The 17,409-nt window shown below is 44.3% G+C and overlaps 1 protein-coding gene across 1 annotated transcript in view; it reads left to right on the forward strand.

Annotated features, from left to right (window-relative positions):
• Positions 1–17,409, forward strand: part of Hsd17b11 (hydroxysteroid (17-beta) dehydrogenase 11) — a gene marked incomplete at its 5' end in the record, with an annotated part of 32,755 nt that continues 15,346 nt past the window's right edge. The window contains 4 exon segments of the mRNA XM_005401337.2: positions 1–317; positions 3,527–3,634; positions 10,079–10,210; positions 12,251–12,357. Coding sequence (XP_005401394.1) covers positions 108–317; positions 3,527–3,634; positions 10,079–10,210; positions 12,251–12,357 — 557 coding nt within the window.

The following is a 17,409-nucleotide window of genomic DNA, read 5'->3' on the forward strand; positions in this document are numbered from 1 at the left end:
CGGGGAGCCCTGCCCTGCGCCCCGCGCCCTGCGCTCGCTCGGGGATTTAACCCGCGCCCACCCGCGCGCCCCGTGCGGAGATCGCGGCCGCGCTGGCGCTGCGCGAGATGAGGTTTCTCCTGAGCACCCTCCTGCTCCTGCCCTTGCTCCTCCTCTTCTGCCTGGAGTCGCTCATTAAGCTCTTCATCCCCAAGAAGAAAAAATCAGTCGCCGGAGAGATCGTCCTCGTCACTGGCGCTGGACACGGCATCGGGAGACTCACTGCCTATGAATTTGCCAAACGTAAAAGCAAACTGGTTCTCTGGGATATCAATAAGGTAACGGCGCCCGCGGCGCTTCCCTTCCCCGTGCCTGCGGGCGGCGGACGCGGCGTTTTGCTGCAGCCACCCCTGAGCGCATCTCTGCGAGAAGGTGGAAAAGAGTTAGTTACTCTCGCCCCGCTCAGGCGGGGCAGGAACTAGTTGGTGTCGAATCACCTGAGGAAAGGTCCTGGGGCAGACAGGTGCCGGCCGCCGCCCACCCTCAGGTCACACTGCGCACTGACCCGCGCCTAGGCCCAGAAGATCGTTGGCAATCTCCCAGTTACACCGACCCTCTGTCTTAACCGTGTGGGAAAAGTCACAGTTTTAATGAGTCTTTTAAGAGTAGGAGGCTTGTTCCTAAGTCCTGTTTGCACCTACTGAAGATCAGTAGTTCAGAGACTGTACCCAACAGAAGGCAATGTGGTTCTGCTGTCGTTATTGCCAAAAGTAATTTATGAAAGTCGTCTTTCGTATTTATTTATTTTTGACTTTTTTTTTGAGACATGGTTTCCCCATGTGGTGCAAGGTGGCCTTGAACTCACTGTAGCCTAGGCTGGCCTGGGAGGAAAAACTCTCCTGCTTCAGGTTCCCAAGTGCTGGGATTACAGGCGTGCACAAACGCACTGGGCCTTAGTGTTTTAGTAAAAACAGTAAACAGGAAAGACAAAGAACTTCAAGGTAACTTTTTACCCACGGCAGGTGTAGATGGGGGCTTCAGGAAGTGGAAAAGACCTAGAATCTAACCTCTTACTTGACCTTTAGTGGAGGAACAGAGGGATTCAGCGGCCTGAAATGCTGTCCTTTATACGTGAGTCCACCTCCAGTCTCATAAACAGGAATTCCAGGTAAATAGATCAATTAAGAGCCAACCCAGGGAGCGGCTGGGGGAGACAGTGCTCAGCTAAATACTTAGAATATCTGTTGCCCAGAACTAGGGACAGTGTGCCAAACAGGATACAGGGTCCCTTGCCCTCAATCTAGTAGAGAAAGTAGACATTAAATACCTCCTAGTGTAATGGAAGATACAGACTAGGCCCAGCCCAGCCCAGTGGCCAAGCTGGGGCCTGGTGGTGGTGTGGTCAGACTCAGGCAGGCTACCTCTGAACCCTGAGCGCTAGCTTCCTTTCTGCAAAAAGGACAGGGTAAGAGTAGCTACCTAGGAAGCTTGGAGGAAGCATCCAGATCTTACACCACATAATGTAGCATCACGTCCGACACATGGTAACCGCGGGACAGTGTGGGCTACACCTCCTGGAGACTAAGTCCCTCACCACTGGGTTAGTGACTCCTGTGCCTCATGCTGGTCTGCACATTTGCTTTGATCTGGAGTGAAAGGCATTTGCCCACAAATGCCTTGAGCACCTACTGTGTGCCTGGCCCTGCTCCCATGCAGAGCTGAGTCTACAGCACGGAAGAAACAGACCCCATGTGCCAGAGACAGTGAGGCACGCTGTGTAATACAATATGTGGGGGGTGGAGGGTGTGAGGTAAGACAAGAAACAACATGGGGAGGGCTCAAGTGAGAACACTCATCTCCGGGTGGCGGGGAAGCCTTATTAAGAAGGGGAGAATAGAGGCTGCGGGTGTAGCTCAGTGGTGAGTGCTGGCCTAGCATGTGTATGGCCCTGAGTTCTATCCCCAGCACTGCAAAACAATAAAAAAATAAAAAGCTGGAGACAATTAAGAGCAGAGGTCAGCAGTGAGCCTGTAATCTCAGCTACTTGGCAGGCTGAGGCAGGAGGATCCCAAGTTCAAGGCCAGCCCGGATGAAGTAGCAAGACCCTGTCTCAAAACACAAAGTAGAAATGGGCGGGGGATGTACTGTAGGTCAGTGTGGAAGACCTGGGTTCCAGCCCCAGCATGGCTAAAAAGAAAACGCTCAGAAGATGCTATGCTCTCGGCAGAGTGGGCTCAGCAGATGCAGAGCCTGGCCTGGTACAGAGTGAGAGAGGTGGAAGGTGCATCTGTGAGCTGTCCTGTGGGGTCTCGGGCTGCAGCTCTCTTCCCCGTGGCTGAAAACCTCTGTAGCTGACAGGTCTGAATCAAAATGTGCTGTGGGTGGAAACACCCCCTTCGATTTCAAAAACTATCCAGAAGGATTCTAGAATATTACGTTAGTGAGTTTTTGTGTTGAGATGGTAATAATTTGATATAATAGGTTAAATGAAAAGGTCCATTGTGTAGTTTGTCCCTGTGGGTCAAATACAAGGACAAATACCACGGCCCCCCCGGGTTGTAGAAGATTCCAGCCACCAGCTGCTGTTGATTAGAAATAGCTGGCCATGGCTCTGCCTGAAGTTTGCTGCCCATTTTGCAACACGTGGTTCAGGCTGGTTTGACCCTTCCATATTCACGGCTGCGTAGAATGACCGTCAGCCTCCTCTGGCTTCCCAGCGTGCTGAGGTTGTGATGATACCGACTTGGTTGTGCGTCACCCCTTGGCACACACACCCAGAGGTCTCATGCTGCTGGAACAAATACAAATCAATGTGCAACACCACAGGAGTTCGTTGTGGTGTGTTGCACTCCTGTTTGTCTGAATTTGTGTGTGGCGCGATCGGTTGGAAAGAATACTTTCAATCCCGCCGCACGCTTTTTTGTTGTTGCTTGAGACAGGGTCTCAACAATATAGCTCAAGCTGGAAACTAGAAATCCTCCTGCATCAGCCTCCTACATGCTGGGATCAGTGCCAACACACCCTCCCCAGTTATCTTTTACTGCATATATCAGGACAGTTTTCTTGTTAACAAATCTGTTTTTTTCCTCCTACTGCATTTATCAGAGTAATGTCCTGTTGACCAGGACAATGTTTTGGCTTTTGCATGTTTTGTATGTTTTAATACTAATATTCAGGGACAGATTCCTGAGAGATGTAGTGTTCAATGGATGCAAATAAAATACCTTGTGAAGTTAATATATTTACTTGCTTATTTTGCAGTCCTAGTTGTTGAACCCAGGGCCTTTGCACGGAGCTAAATCCTTTAATACATAATACATCCCCCCCCCCCCCCCCCGAGACAAAAAGTCGCTGAATTGCTCAGGCTGGGCACAAGCTTGTGCATCTCCTGCCTCAGCCTCTTGCATAGCTGGGGTTATAGGTGTTCACCAGCATGTCAGCTGTAATTCTTCTTTTGAGAGTATGTCCTTCCTGCTTTATCTCTAGCTGCCGGAGTGCTATGTTCCTGTCGTTGATTTTGTCTCACACCCTTCACTGCTTCTTCTAGCATGGCATCGAAGAAACAGCCGCTGAATGCAGGAAGCTGGGTGCCCAGGCTCACGCCTTTGTGGTCGACTGCAGTAACCGAGAAGATATCTACAGCTCTGCCAAGAAGGTGAACTTTTATATTCAGTTCAAATCCCTTGTGTTGGAACCGGGAGGTGTTTGGATAAGGCCAAGTCTGCCGTGACAGAGATAAAGCAAACGAGAATTGTGTGATTTTCCCCAGGGCTCCATCTAACTAGTAGCAGACGCAGGGTTTGTACCTGGAACTGAACTCTCAGATGTTAGTGTGTGTGTGTTCCAGAGCCTTCCAGGGAGCCTGGGAAAAGCAGGAGCTCCTGAGCCTCAACCCAGAGGTCTGCTTTCAGGGGTCAAGGGCAGGGCCCGTGTTTAGTATCCTCGTGGGGCACACGCTGCTGATATTGGCAGACACCCTGGGGTGACATTGGGAAAGTCACTGGCGGGCACTTCTGAAGCCCAAAAAATTGGGTTAGAAAGTCAAGATAAACTTATTTTTTATTTTTTATTTTTTATTTTTTTAAATCATTCCTGTAAAGCATTTGTGTCATCAGACTGCAATCTACATGGGGGCTGGGGATTTAGCTCAGCGGCACAGCGCCTGCCTGGCAAGTGCAAGGTCATGAGTTTGATTCCCAGTACCAGAAAAACAAAGCAAAACAAAACAAACAAACAAAAAGACTGCAATCTACATAATGGAGTTTACTGTGAATGTGTTCTCATGTGTACTTGTTCAATAAATGCTACTTTAAAGGAAGGAAAGTCATCAGAATTAGCTAAGTTTTTTTTTTTTTTGAAACAGGGTCTCAAATAGTTCTGTGTAGTTCAGGCTGGTCTTCAACTCACTGTGTAGCCCAGTCTGGCGTCAAACTCTTAGCAGGCCTCCCGCATCAGCCTCCCAAGTGTTGAGATTACAGCCATGCACCACCACACATGGCATTAGGCAAAATCTTTAAAATACAACTTCCTTGACCTCAACTTTGGATATTCTGATTCAGTAGGTGTCAAGGTTCTGATCCAAACAGACTTGAGAACCTCTTTGTTTAGACAATTTTAGATTTGGATTTTTTTGATTTTTTTTTTTTGGTTTTTGTTTGTGGTTTCTGTTTGGTTTGGTTTGGTTTTTTTGAGGCAGAGTCTTACTATGTAGTAGTTCAGGCTGGCCTTGAACTTACTATGTAGCCTCAGCTGCTTCAAACTCACAACAATCCTCCTGCCTCAGCCTCCCAAGTGCTGGGATTACAGGTGTGTATCTCCATGCCCAGCTAATTTGGGTTTATTAACTTCTACTCTAAAATTTTAGTGTTTTATTTCACACAGATTCCTCTTCATTTTTCTTGAGGCCCAAGCTAAATTACAAGAAGTTTAGGGAGAGAAATTACCTAGGCAAAGAATGGAAAATATCTTCTCTGGGAGGAAGCATGGTAAAAGCAAGAACTGCAGGCAGGAAACACCTGCATTTAACAATAACTGTTTTACTGAAATTAGCAGTGATGAATCTTCATGCAGATGAACATGTTGCGTAATTAAGACCAGGAGCTGGATGGCCAGGTTCTAATTCTGCTCTTCCAGTTAAAATGATATATATATATATATATATATATATATATAGCCTTCTTTACGTTCCTCAACTCTATCTGAGTTTACTCAACTAGAAAATAAGGATCACCACAGCACTACTTCATAGGTTTATTAGTAGGGTTTAGAATATTTGTAATACCTGGCCCATGATAACTACCTTGTATTAATGTTATACTAGAATGGTGGATAGTACCTATATAATTTTGGTTTTTAGGCATTATTAGAAGGACCTACTGGCCCAACATCCTTAGTTACCTAAAGGGAAAATATTTGTTTCCACATTTATCTGGGAATAAGCTGTTCTGAGAAAATATAGCTTTTATTATTTTAACCTATCCTATATACCCTTACAATAGTGTTTTACCGAAATTGTTCTAAGGCTATCTGCTTAAACACAGTATAGAAAAGGACCGGTGATCAGATATTTTGAAGTAGCTACTTAGACCTCATATGCCAACTAAATACACTCCAGCTTGCTTTGTTTATTAAGAAATAATCAAGCCAGACATCAACACCCTGGGGTTACCATAGTCCCAAGGGCTAGCAACACACGATCTGTTTACATTTCTTTGAGTAACTAAGCTCATTGGTTGGGTTCACCCTACAATCATTGTGTGTGTTAAACATCATGTCCTAAATAAAAGCCAGCCTCTCTCGATAGTTATCCCTTAGAGACGATGCTCCCTGTGTTGGGGGCCTAAGGGAAAGGTGCCAAGTAGCCCGTTAGAAGCTTTCATTCACTTTGTTGCGCCTTTGACATGATTTCATTATTGATCTCATTTAATTCTCAAAGTTCATTGAGGCAGTAGAGTTTAAAGAGTCTGGGATCTGAGCTGGGAGTTGAGGTGCACACCTGTAATCCCGGTACTCAGGAAGCTGAGGCAGGAGGATCCTGAGTTTGAAGCCAGTCTGCAAGGGGAGAGTACACTCACTATCTCAACTAGATAGGGAGAGCCTGACTCAAAAAGGTAAAGAGTATTTGAAAGGTAAAGTTATCGATTACATTGGGGTTGAGAAGTTAGAGTGATTATTTTGAAAACAAATTGCACTGTCGATAGTTCTTTCCTCCTGAGTACAAGCAGGCTTTACAGTTCAAAGTTGCCTTTTATTGCTCTTGGCAGTCAGCCCTGTTCTGCTGATATTTCCCCAACTGTAATCATTTTACCTGTGACAGGTGCAGTGACCTTTGGAGTTTGGCCATAGGGACTTCTTCCACATGATTATTCTGATTTCTCAAAAGTTCTTCTGAATTACTATCAAAGAAAAGATTTAACTGTTAAGAGAAAAACATGCCTGTCTGAGTTACTTTTCTTGTAAGACAATACTTGAAACCCCAAATTAAAGGAGGAAAGGTTTATTTAGCTCACAGTTGGTAGAGGTTTCAGTCCATAATCGGCTGGCTCCAAGGCAGGATGGCATCACAGAGGAGACACGGTTCATGGTGGGCAGAAGGTAGCAGGCAACAAGGGGTGACCGCAACTCTTTCTATCCTTGTATTTTATCCAGTCTACTCAGGGCAGGTAGCACTCATACCCTTAATCCTAGTGCCCTTGATCCTAGCATTGCACCATCAATCAATCCCAGTGTCACACACTCTAGATTCAACCACTTCTGAAAAATCCTCATCTATGACCACGTGAAGCTTTGAGAGTGATCTAGACGTAAACTGTAACATTCCACCCCCGGCTGCCCCAAATACTCATGCACATCCCTTTATGCAAAAGGCATACAGTCCATCTCTAAGAGTTGCCAAAATCCTAACAGTTTCAGCGCTGTTGAAAAGTAGTCTTCTCTGAGATATAAGGCAAACTCTTAGCTTTGAGCCTTTGTACAAATGAAATGAAAACTAAACACTTCCAATACTCAGTGGAACAAGATAGACCTTACCATTCTAAAAGTTACAGATAGGGCAATACAACGGAATGGGACCAAAGCAAGTCCAAAATCCAGCAGTACAGACATTAAATCCTGTAATTCCATGTCCAGTATCTTTGGCAGTCTGAGAAGATGTGAGCTTCAAAGGGCTGTGGCTCCCCACCCCTGTAGCACTTCTGGTAGTTGTGGCTCCCGTAGCTTCTCTCTTGGGCCAGGTCTGCTCCCTCTTTGCAGTTTGCCTCAGATGATCCGTGTTCCTGGCTTCTCCAAACTTCTGGGGTCTCCACTGCACCTTTGTCTTCACACACACAGCTTCACACACTGCCCTCTCAGGGCACACTGCTTGGCCTGCCAGGCTTTCTTGACCCCATAACTCTTCTATTCTGCATGCACCTAAAATCAGCACAACATGGATGATACTAAGGTCTGCTGCCTGCTGGAGCAGTACCCAGGCTTCCTTCTCTATTCCTGTAGGGGAGGAGTGCCTGGATCACTGAGCACGCTGAACCTAATCCAGAGGAACAAATCCTCTAGGCTACTGCCATTCTACAGCATGATGCACTGGGGTTCTCTTCTTAAAGCAAAGTCTTGCCCTTTTGCAATTTTGAGACTGCAAAGGATGGAGTCCTGGTGGTTCTTATAATGTCCTCTGGCCATCTTTTCTGTTGTCCTCTTCTGAAATACTTGGCTTTTTCTTGCTGGTCTTTTCAGTGACCAATTTCTCCTCTGTTTCATCTTTGCAGGGCACAACTTTACTGTTGCTTCCATTCTGGCCAAACTCACAATGTTTTAAATCATTCCACTGGGCTCTTTGCTCTTGATTCTCAACAGAGATCTGGCTAAAAACTCCCAACAGTAGCCATGCCACCACCTCAACATTGAACTGACTTGAAATTTCTTTTGCAAGATGAGTTAGTCCACTGCCCTTAATCTTAGTCTCAGGCAAAGTCTCTAGACACAAGGAAAGTGCAGACAAACTTTCTGCCAAGCCATAACACACATCATCTGGAGACCAAGAGCCAGTGCAGTCCTTCCCATCAGAAACCTCTTGAGCCTGGTCTTTACCAGCAGGATTTCTATCAGCCTTCTCAGTCTTCTAAGCTCTGACTAGAATCTCCCAGCAAGTACAGCCTAAGGTGTTCCCACTTTACTTTTAAATCCAGCATCTCCAAAAGCTTTCCAAACTCTTCCCACAAGCCATTCTCAAAGCCTCAGGAACCACATGGTCAGATATAGCACAACAATGACCCCACTTCTCTGGTCCCCAATTCTGTCTTGGTTACTTGTCTCTCACTGCTAAGACAAATATCTGACACCCAAAGTTAAAGGAACAAAGGTTTATTTAGTTCACAGTTGGCAGAGGTTTCAGTCTATAGTTGGCTGGCCCCAAAGCAGGGTGGCATTGCAGAGGAGAAAAAGTTCATGGTGGACAGAAGGTAGCAAAGCAAAAAAGGATAATCCAGGCTCCTTAGGGTGGGTAACATTCACATCCTTAATCCTAGTGCCCTTGATCCTAGCATTGCACCACGAATCACTTCCAACATCACATACTGTAGACCTAGCCATCTCTGAAAAACTCCACCTATATCCACATGAGGCTTTGGGGGGACATCTAGACACAAACCGTAACAACACCTGTACCATAAATACATTAGCAGAAAAACATGCACATATAATTTGTATGTTACTTACCTTGTATTTATGTTTTCACATTCACTACCCTCATAAGTAGCTCAGAAGTTTGAGAGAATAACCTTCAGACATGTTCCCTACACAGGTGTATATGAACATGTGAAATAATGATATATAATAATGATGATAGTAGTAACAGCTTCCTTTACCTGCATCATGTTTTAAAGCATTGTTCAGCTTCTTTGCAACAGCAAACAGAAACACCAAAATGACACCCAGGATTTGGAAGCAGATTTATTTACTTCAACAGGCACTGATCAGGATCACTCCCAAAATATCAGGACCTGATCTCTGGTGGTCTAGGGATTTTATATGATGCACAAGCAGGAGGTACGAAAGAGGTACAAAGGCAGAACAGAAGAGCCTGGCAGTTCTTCTGATTAGCTAGTAGGGTGAGACCATCGGTTACAAGGGTAGATTAATGGTACAATTAATGGTACAATGATACAATCTGGCATTTTGTATGTTCAGTGATGCTCTTGTGGTTACAGGGGTCAAGAAAGTAATTATAAAGCCATGAAGCAGTTACAGAGGTAGGCAGTTTCAAAAGAACAAAGTTTTATTTTTATTTACTTATTTTTTTATTTTTATTTATTTATTTATTTTTTGTACCGGGAATCGAACTCACGACCTCGCGCTTGCCAGGCAGGCGCGGTGCCACTGAGCTCTATCCCCAGCCCTAAGAACAAAGTTTTAAAAAGATCAATTTTTCTTGCACGGTTTTCCCTTTTCACCTTTACCCGCATTATTTCACCTAGTCCCACAGTAATTCACAAGCAAGCTGTGTTGTTATCTCTCCTTTAAGAGGAGCAATTGAAGTTTGGAGAGGTTAAATAACTGTTCAAAGTCCAGCTCACAGCAGAGGCTGGGCTCAATTTGAGGGTAACCAGAGGTACCTACCCTTTGGCCCTAGGCCAGAAGGATTAGGACGCAGTAGAAAAGAGTGACCATGAAAACAGAAACAGAAAAAAAGAAGTAGAAGATGTACCTAGCTCAGTAGTGCAGTCAGTTCTATATAATTCTCCATAGTAGTCCTGAATTTGCTAATAATTTATCTTTTGCTTACCTTTTGAAGTAGTGTTTAAAAAAACAAATTCTAAATTCTGCTCAGCCACATGCCTCTTGAGCTACAGTCAATAGAGCAAAGTCAAAAGATTAAGTTGCAAAAGAAAATTTCTACCTAGTAGACTGGCAGAGGTGTGTTAGATATAAGGACCTAAGATAAAAAAGGGTTTTATTTTGTTTCGCTTTTCTCTATGTGGGCAGATAAGTGACAAAACCACTTTTTACCACATCTGGTAGAAAAATGTAGACTCCTTTCTTAGTCACTGCATGCAAACCTACTGTCACACCTCTTACTAAATATGTTATTCTTGTTTTATTTTTAAAGGTGAAAGCAGAAATTGGAGACGTTAGTATTTTAGTGAATAATGCTGGTGTGGTCTATACGTCGGACTTGTTTGCTACCCAAGACCCTCAGATCGAAAAGACTTTTGAAGTCAATGTACTTGCACATTTTTGGGTAAGTATGATCTTTTTTTTTTTTTTTAACAAAAATATTTCCTTGTGAAAGCCCCAAAGGTTAAGTTTAAAGTAGAACTTTCAGCAGACATAAGAAAGTATTAAACTGATGCTAAAGTGTTCTCTGGGTTCTAGGGATAGCACTGAAATGGGGGGAAATGTAACTCCTAACCCACTAGATGTCAGACATGCGGAGTTTATGTTCCCAAAGTCAAAGAATGACTTCTAAGGAACAACGGAAGTTAAGAGTAGGAAACTTTATGGGGACCCAGAAATGGGAAGTAGGAACAGCTCCTGAGAGACAGGAAGGCTCCTGAATGGATTGCCAACGATACCATTTCTCTGAGAAAGTTTTACAGAGCAAAATCACAAAGTGAGTACAATATGCGGTCAAAACTATAATCAGCCGATAAGATTACACGTATAGCCTCTTGGCTAATATTGATCCAATAGTAGCAGCGTCATATGGGCGATATCATTAACTTTGGTCAATAATCTACAGTCTTACTCTTATTTTTAGTTTTAGCAGCCTGAGTCTTAATCTTAGTACTCTTAGTCTTACTGGGTGGGAGAGGATGGCCCCCCCCAATTGAGATAATGGCTTATTTATATGGGACATCGTGAAAGGGTTGTGTTGATAATCTCAAACTTCCATTTATCCCTTAGGAAGTATGTAAATCTGGGCCATTGTGACTTTAATCTTTTTCAGATGCGCCTCCAGCCCCAGCTGTGATATGTTCTCATCTTCTGCACTGACTTCCCCAAGGGCCCAGCCCTCTCTGACTGCCTATAATGTTTCTATCTGACTTAGCTGTCTATAATAACTTTATACATAAAGGCTTCATTTCTCATGCTGTGATCAGATGCCGCCGATCATCCTTCACATACGCTAATACTGATCAATTGAACAATGATAAACTTCAAACATTGCCTGTGTTTTAACTATAAGCTAGATGTTTACACGTATGATTATGTAGAGATAAAGAAAATGGAAACCATCTAGGGAATCGTCCGTGATTCCACAAAAGTGAACCCAGTTTACTTTCAGATTCTCATGAAACTTAGGCCTCGTCCTATTTCCTGGCCTAAAAATTACAGATTGTATTATGAATCTTATCTTTTAGGATCTTAAGTTTTACATATGTAGCCTGTGTTTCTGAACTCTTGCAATAGTTCCCAAATAGCCAAGTTCATGCAGAGGTCCCTCAGAGCCTTGAGAGTGTGAGCTTGGGGTGACTATGTATCAAAAGAATATCGAGCCTGGTGAAAATGCAGCATTATTTTGTGTTAATGCCTCCATTTTTTGATACCTGTTTGGTCTGTTGGGTTTTTTTGGTACTGGGAATCGAATTCAGGACAGGGTGCTTGCCAGACAGGCGCTGTGCCACTGAGCTAACCCCCCAGCCCTGATACCTATTTTCAAAGTTTCTGGTATTAGTAGATCTGATCTGTTTGCTCATCCCCAGCACACACATAGGTGCTCAGTCAGTGTGTGGAGCATGATACATTGTGTGGCTACCGGAAGGTTGTGCTTTGCTTCACTGTTCATGGATCATCAAACACTTTTCTCATGAATTTTCGTTCAGTGTAAATTCTTTCAGCAGCTAGAATGCTATCCCTGTTCAGTGGGAAGCGAAAGGCGGCACGGAGGGGGGCGGAGGATGGGGGATAGCAGCCCTTTGCGCCGATTCTCGGAGCGCCCCTTCAGTTTTTCTGACGTGGGTCGGTGGATCCATTGCCCTCTGTGGGCGCATATGCAGTTCAGCTTTTTCCCATTTATACCAGGAACAGTGCTTTAAAAATCAGCTCTGAGCCGGGTGTGGTAGCGCACGCCTGTAATCCCAGCACTCGGGAGGCTGAGGCAGGAGGATCATCATGAGTTCGAGACCAGCCTGGGCTACAAAGTGAGCTCAAGGCCAGCCTGAACTGCATAGCGAGACCCTGTCTCAAAAAGACAAAAAAAAAAAAAATCTGTTTCAGACTAGTCCCAGTGGATCTGTGAATCAGAGATACTAATTTTTTTTCAATGCGAACTTTCCAGACTTCAAAGGCGTTTCTCCCCGCCATGATGAAGAGTAACCACGGCCACGTGGTCACCGTGGCTTCGGCTGCTGGACACACGGTGGTCCCTTTCCTGCTGGCTTACTGGTAGGTGGAACCGGGCTTCCTGCGCGGTTGCTAGGCTCCCTGTCTTTGCCGTGGAAACGGACTTGGAGTTGCCAGAACAAGCGGAGCACAAAGTGTCTTGTAAAACAGCAGCATCCTGGGTTAATTCTGTGTTTCACCCCCAGGCCGCTTCTAAAGTGGCTGCAGGGAGTTAGTCCAACATTTCTCAATCCTCTGAGCAGCAAGGGATTACAGAAGAAGAACAATATTTTCATACCAGGAACAAAATTTAAATCAGTAATTTTTATTAGTAATAAAAATAGGTGGTATTTTGTGGGAACAAAACTGAGAGTATGTGATATATACATGTACTATCTAGGAGTCTAAACATGGAGAGCAAACAATGGAATTTTAAAAACTAACGCTTATCCATTTTTTTTTGTTTTATTTTTTGAGACAAGGTCTGGCAACGTAGTTTAGGCTGGTTTTGAACTCACTATGTAGCCCAGGCTGGCCTCAAACTTGAAGAGATCCTCCTGCCTCAGCCTCTTGAATGCTAGGATTATAGGTGTGTGCCTCCTACTTGGCTGGTTGTCCATGCCACTGTAATAGCCAAGGAACGTGCTGCGCTAAGCAGGTCACAGAATAGTGTGCTGCCCTGGGCTGTGTAGACGTAATCACAAGACCAACCTAGGTACCCAGGTAACCCTGGCGACGGTGTCCATTTAGCAGTTCTTGGCTATTTATATGTTCTATCAAACCGTAACTTCAAAAAAAACTCAAATTATAATTTGAGTTGCAAATGTGTATGTGGACGAGCAGTGTTGACGTTTGTTTTCTATCACTGTGTTCTTTCAGAACCCAAATTAAAAAAACAGCATGGATATAGTTTCCCTTCTGCTGCACATGTATCTGTTTCTTAATGATTTGATGCCTGTAATCCAGCACTCTGGGAGGCTGAGGCAGGAAGGAGGATCATAAATTCAAGCCCAGCCTGGGCAAATTAGAGATTCCCTGTCTCAAAATAAAAAGTAAAAAAAAAGTGCTAGGGATCCAGTTCAGTTCAAGGCCTTGGGCTCAACCTCTAACTTCATGTTTTGTTTTTTGTTTGTTTGTTTGTTTTCCGGTACTGGGAATCGAACTCACAACCTTGCGCTTACCAGGCAGGCGCTGTGCCACTGAGCTAAATCCCCAGGCCTCTAACATCATTTTTTTAAAAAAAGTTTTCAATCAAATTTAATTTAAGAAAAATACAGACTTGGATGGAATTTAAGGAAGGAAGGAAGAGGTAGGGGAAGGGAGGGAAGGAAAAGGGAAGGAAGGAGAGAAAGAAGAGGAATAAAAGAAAAACAACCTGCTGAAGCAGCCAGAGAGAGACCCGCAGTGCCCAGCCCATACCTGGTTTGTCTGAGACCTGGCTTAAGTCGGTGCATTGCCCCAGCCATCGAGTGCTGATAGAGCTGGCGTTTATTTCACTTTCTCGATGAGGGATTGTTCAGGTGCTGCTGCCAGGCTGGGTCCCAGCCCTGCACCCCTGTGCCAGCCTGTTAGCTCAGTTACCGGGCTCCGGGGAAGGCAGGTGTCCTTGTCCCTCTGCCATGGTACACGCCAGCTGTGGGTTCTGATTGGGTTTGTCCCACCGAGGACTTCCCAGCGAGAGCCAAGAGAGACAGTGCTTTGTGCAAGGAAGGTGTGTGGTGGGGACTGGCAGTGGCATTTTGGGGAGAAGTAAAGGTCACCCATCAGAGCAGCGGGCCACCCACAGTCATGCAAAGTTAGTTCTATGATGCGGCCCCCGCAGTCTGGTCCTTTTGGACTTGAGTGATTTTCCCAGCATACGGCAGGCAGATACCCTGAGAAGGGGCATGGCTTTGTGAAATTCACGCAAGGGCCAGGCATGGCTTTGCCCCCTGTAAAGCCAGCAGTCTCGAGGCTTAGGCAGAAGTATCACTACTTTTGAGGCGAGCCTGGGGTACAAAGAGAGTTCAAGATCATCCCGAACCACACAGCAATGCCTCGTCTCAAAACAGCAAAAAAAATTCTTCAAAAGAAAATAAAAAGAAACACAATGCACACGAGGGTCTCACTGGGGCTAGCAGGCCAGCATGGCAGCCCCATGCATGGTTTGCACCCATCCAGCTTGGGGACACAGCCGTGGTGCCGAGCCCTTACAGAGCTCTTTGGAACGCTCAGCAGCCACCGGCCCGGGCTCCTAACTCACCGCAGTTATCTTCATCTCAGCTGGCTGGATGTTTGCCAGACACCTGATCGGTGAGACACGCTGAGATTTCTGTGGGCAGAAAGTGATGTTTATCAGACGTGATTTTCAGCAACTGGTTGTTAAACTCACACTGCTTTTTAAATGCAAACGTTTTTATTGAAGCGTAGTACATATTTATAAGCGAAGAAATTCCCAGTGCACACCTTGGTGAGCTGCTCCTAAGTGTGTATCCATGTAAGCCATGTGCAGGTCAAAAATAGAGCATGACCAGGCACAGGAGCCCTCAGATCTCCTCCCAGTCTCCTCAAAGGACTTGGACACCACCATTAATTTTGACTATTTTCACTTTTATATATGTATCTGTGGGATGTATCCGAGTTGTCGTTGGTTGTTATTGTTTGATCATTGTCTTGGCTGTGTAGTTTTGCATCATGTGACTTCAGTGTAATGACTTATTTTTCTCTCTACCGTTTATGAACATCCAGGTTGTTTCCAGGAGAGGGTTGCTACGAATATTGACCCAATCACTTACTAGCTGTGTGACTCGATTTTTCTTTGCCTCATTTGCTTCCTCCATAAGACGGATTAATAATGACATCTAACTTGCAGGGTGCCACAAGGCTTGAGCAGAGTCCGGCGGGTGACCGGTTGTATCCGATATCGGGTCCCTTCCCGTATTCACAGAGAGGAGCAAGGTCCTGCCATCCCTCCTCACTGTGTGGAGCTAATCACAGGTGTTCTGGCCCCTGAGTGTCGGATAAAACGAGCGGGGCGGGGGGCTCTGTCCTGAGCTGCACAGCAGTGGACTCTTATCACCGTCCTAATCATCTATTTTAGGGAAAAACACTTCAATTTCTTTTTGGAGTTCACCATAGTTCGCTAGTTCTGTTGATTGATGTGAAGGGTGTGAGGCCACAGAACTAAACTTACAGCAGGGGAGGGTAAATTCTTTGATTTTACCGTGTTTTTTCTGCTTGCTAAGTATTTTTTCCACAAGTATCTTGGCTTTTAAGAAGAAAACCGTGAGTTGGCTGATACGCTTTGTCAACCCAAATAACCCATTTATGAGAGTTACCACTGTAGGAGTGCTCAGAAAGCTGAATCATGATTCTTTTCTTATAATGAAATGTTATTCAAATGAATAATTTGGAATAAAAATGAAAATTGTGTTTATTTACAGTAAACAACTTGATATGATTTTATAAACAGCAGAGGAGAAAAATCTCGCTTTGGTCACACACAGGTTCACTCGAATGTTGAAAAATAGACCATTCCTTTAACACATTCGAGATAGGCAACTCTGAGGGGCTCCTGCACTGAGAATGTAGTGAAAGAAAAAAAATTAGTGATAACCTCACCACACAGAAATAACCATGCTAAGCATTTGTTATAATTTTTAGATATAGTAATGCTTTGAAAAAAATTGTAAGTAGATATAGCCATCCCTGAGAAAAATTTGCGTTTACAGTCTTGCATTTTTAATTTAAAATACATTTTTCATGCTAATCAAAATATGTGTGCAACATCATTTGCAATTTCTGTGCTGCTATTTATTAAATTTATCCATCATTTTGACTTCGTCAAGATTCTTTCGGTTTGGGCTGGAATTGTACCTCACTGATAGATTATTTGCTTGCCGTGCACAAAGCTCTGGGTTTAATCCCAAGTATCACATGTGTGCGCGCACACACACACACATGCACACATGCACACGCACGTGCACACCATATATATGTGTTAGTTAGAAAGAACAAAAATCTTAAACCGCTTCAGACCAAAAGAGGAAATTTTTTCTGGCTCTGTGATCCATATCTTAGGCAAGCGGTCTCCTCTCTGGTGGTGAGAGAGAGTTGCCAGGAGTTCCAGGGTTAATGTCCTTTAAACTTCAAGCCCAGCTGGGGGTGTGAATCCCACAAATGCTTTTGAATGTTCCAGTTCTGGAGCTCAGTGGCCAGATCAGAGCAGACCAATGCGTATCAGTCACCACACTGCATTCATAGTGGTGATATAACCAGCGCACGGGGCTGTGAATCCTGATAACCAAGCAACAGCCCACATTGAGGTTTCTCAGCTGTTTGCCTTCAAAAGAAATATATTCTGGGGACTGTCTCAGGACCTTGACCTTCAAATCAACTGTTTCCTTGGGGTAAACATTTAGAGATAATATGAGGCCCAGAAGCATAGCAGCATTATCTGATACCTTTGTCAAGTTGCCTTCCAGAAAACACTATCACCTAACCTGCACTTTGAGAAATGGAAAGGTTTTTTTTTTTCTTTTAAACACCTAGACTGAAGCTTTAAAAGATGGCTAGATCAGTGGCACAGTGCCTGCCTGGCAAGCGTGAGATCTTGAGTTCAGTTCCTAGTACCACATACACACACACACACACACAAAAAAAACAAATAAAAGATTGCTAGATTCAATTGTATAAAATAAAAATCTAAGCTGGGCGTGGTACTGCATACCTGTTGTGCTACAGAATCTGGGAGGCTGAAGCAGGAGGATCACCTCAAGTTCAAGGCCAGTCTGGGCTATATAGTGAGTTCAAGGCCAGCCTGAACTCCATAGCGAGACCCTGTCTCAAAAAAATAAAAAATCTGTATATTGAAAAACAGATATCCACATATCCTTACCCTTCCTGCTAGGCAAAAATGTCACTGTGTTATACTTTGTATTTATAGGAATTACTCCTGAAATTTTAAAATGTTATATGTGTGGATGTAAGTGCTATACACATTGATACTTTTGTCTTGTGAGTTTTCTGCTAAATGCCTTTCAGCTACATAGCTGTTGGAGAGTTGTCTTATTCATTGCAAAACGTTAACTTTTTTGTTTTTGTTTTTGTTTTTGTGATGTTCGAGACTAGACCCAG

The sequence above is a fragment of the Chinchilla lanigera genome, unplaced genomic scaffold (genome assembly GCF_000276665.1).
Source record: "Chinchilla lanigera isolate Chin_1 unplaced genomic scaffold, ChiLan1.0 scaffold00073, whole genome shotgun sequence".
Classification (NCBI taxonomy): Eukaryota; Metazoa; Chordata; class Mammalia; order Rodentia; family Chinchillidae; genus Chinchilla; species Chinchilla lanigera.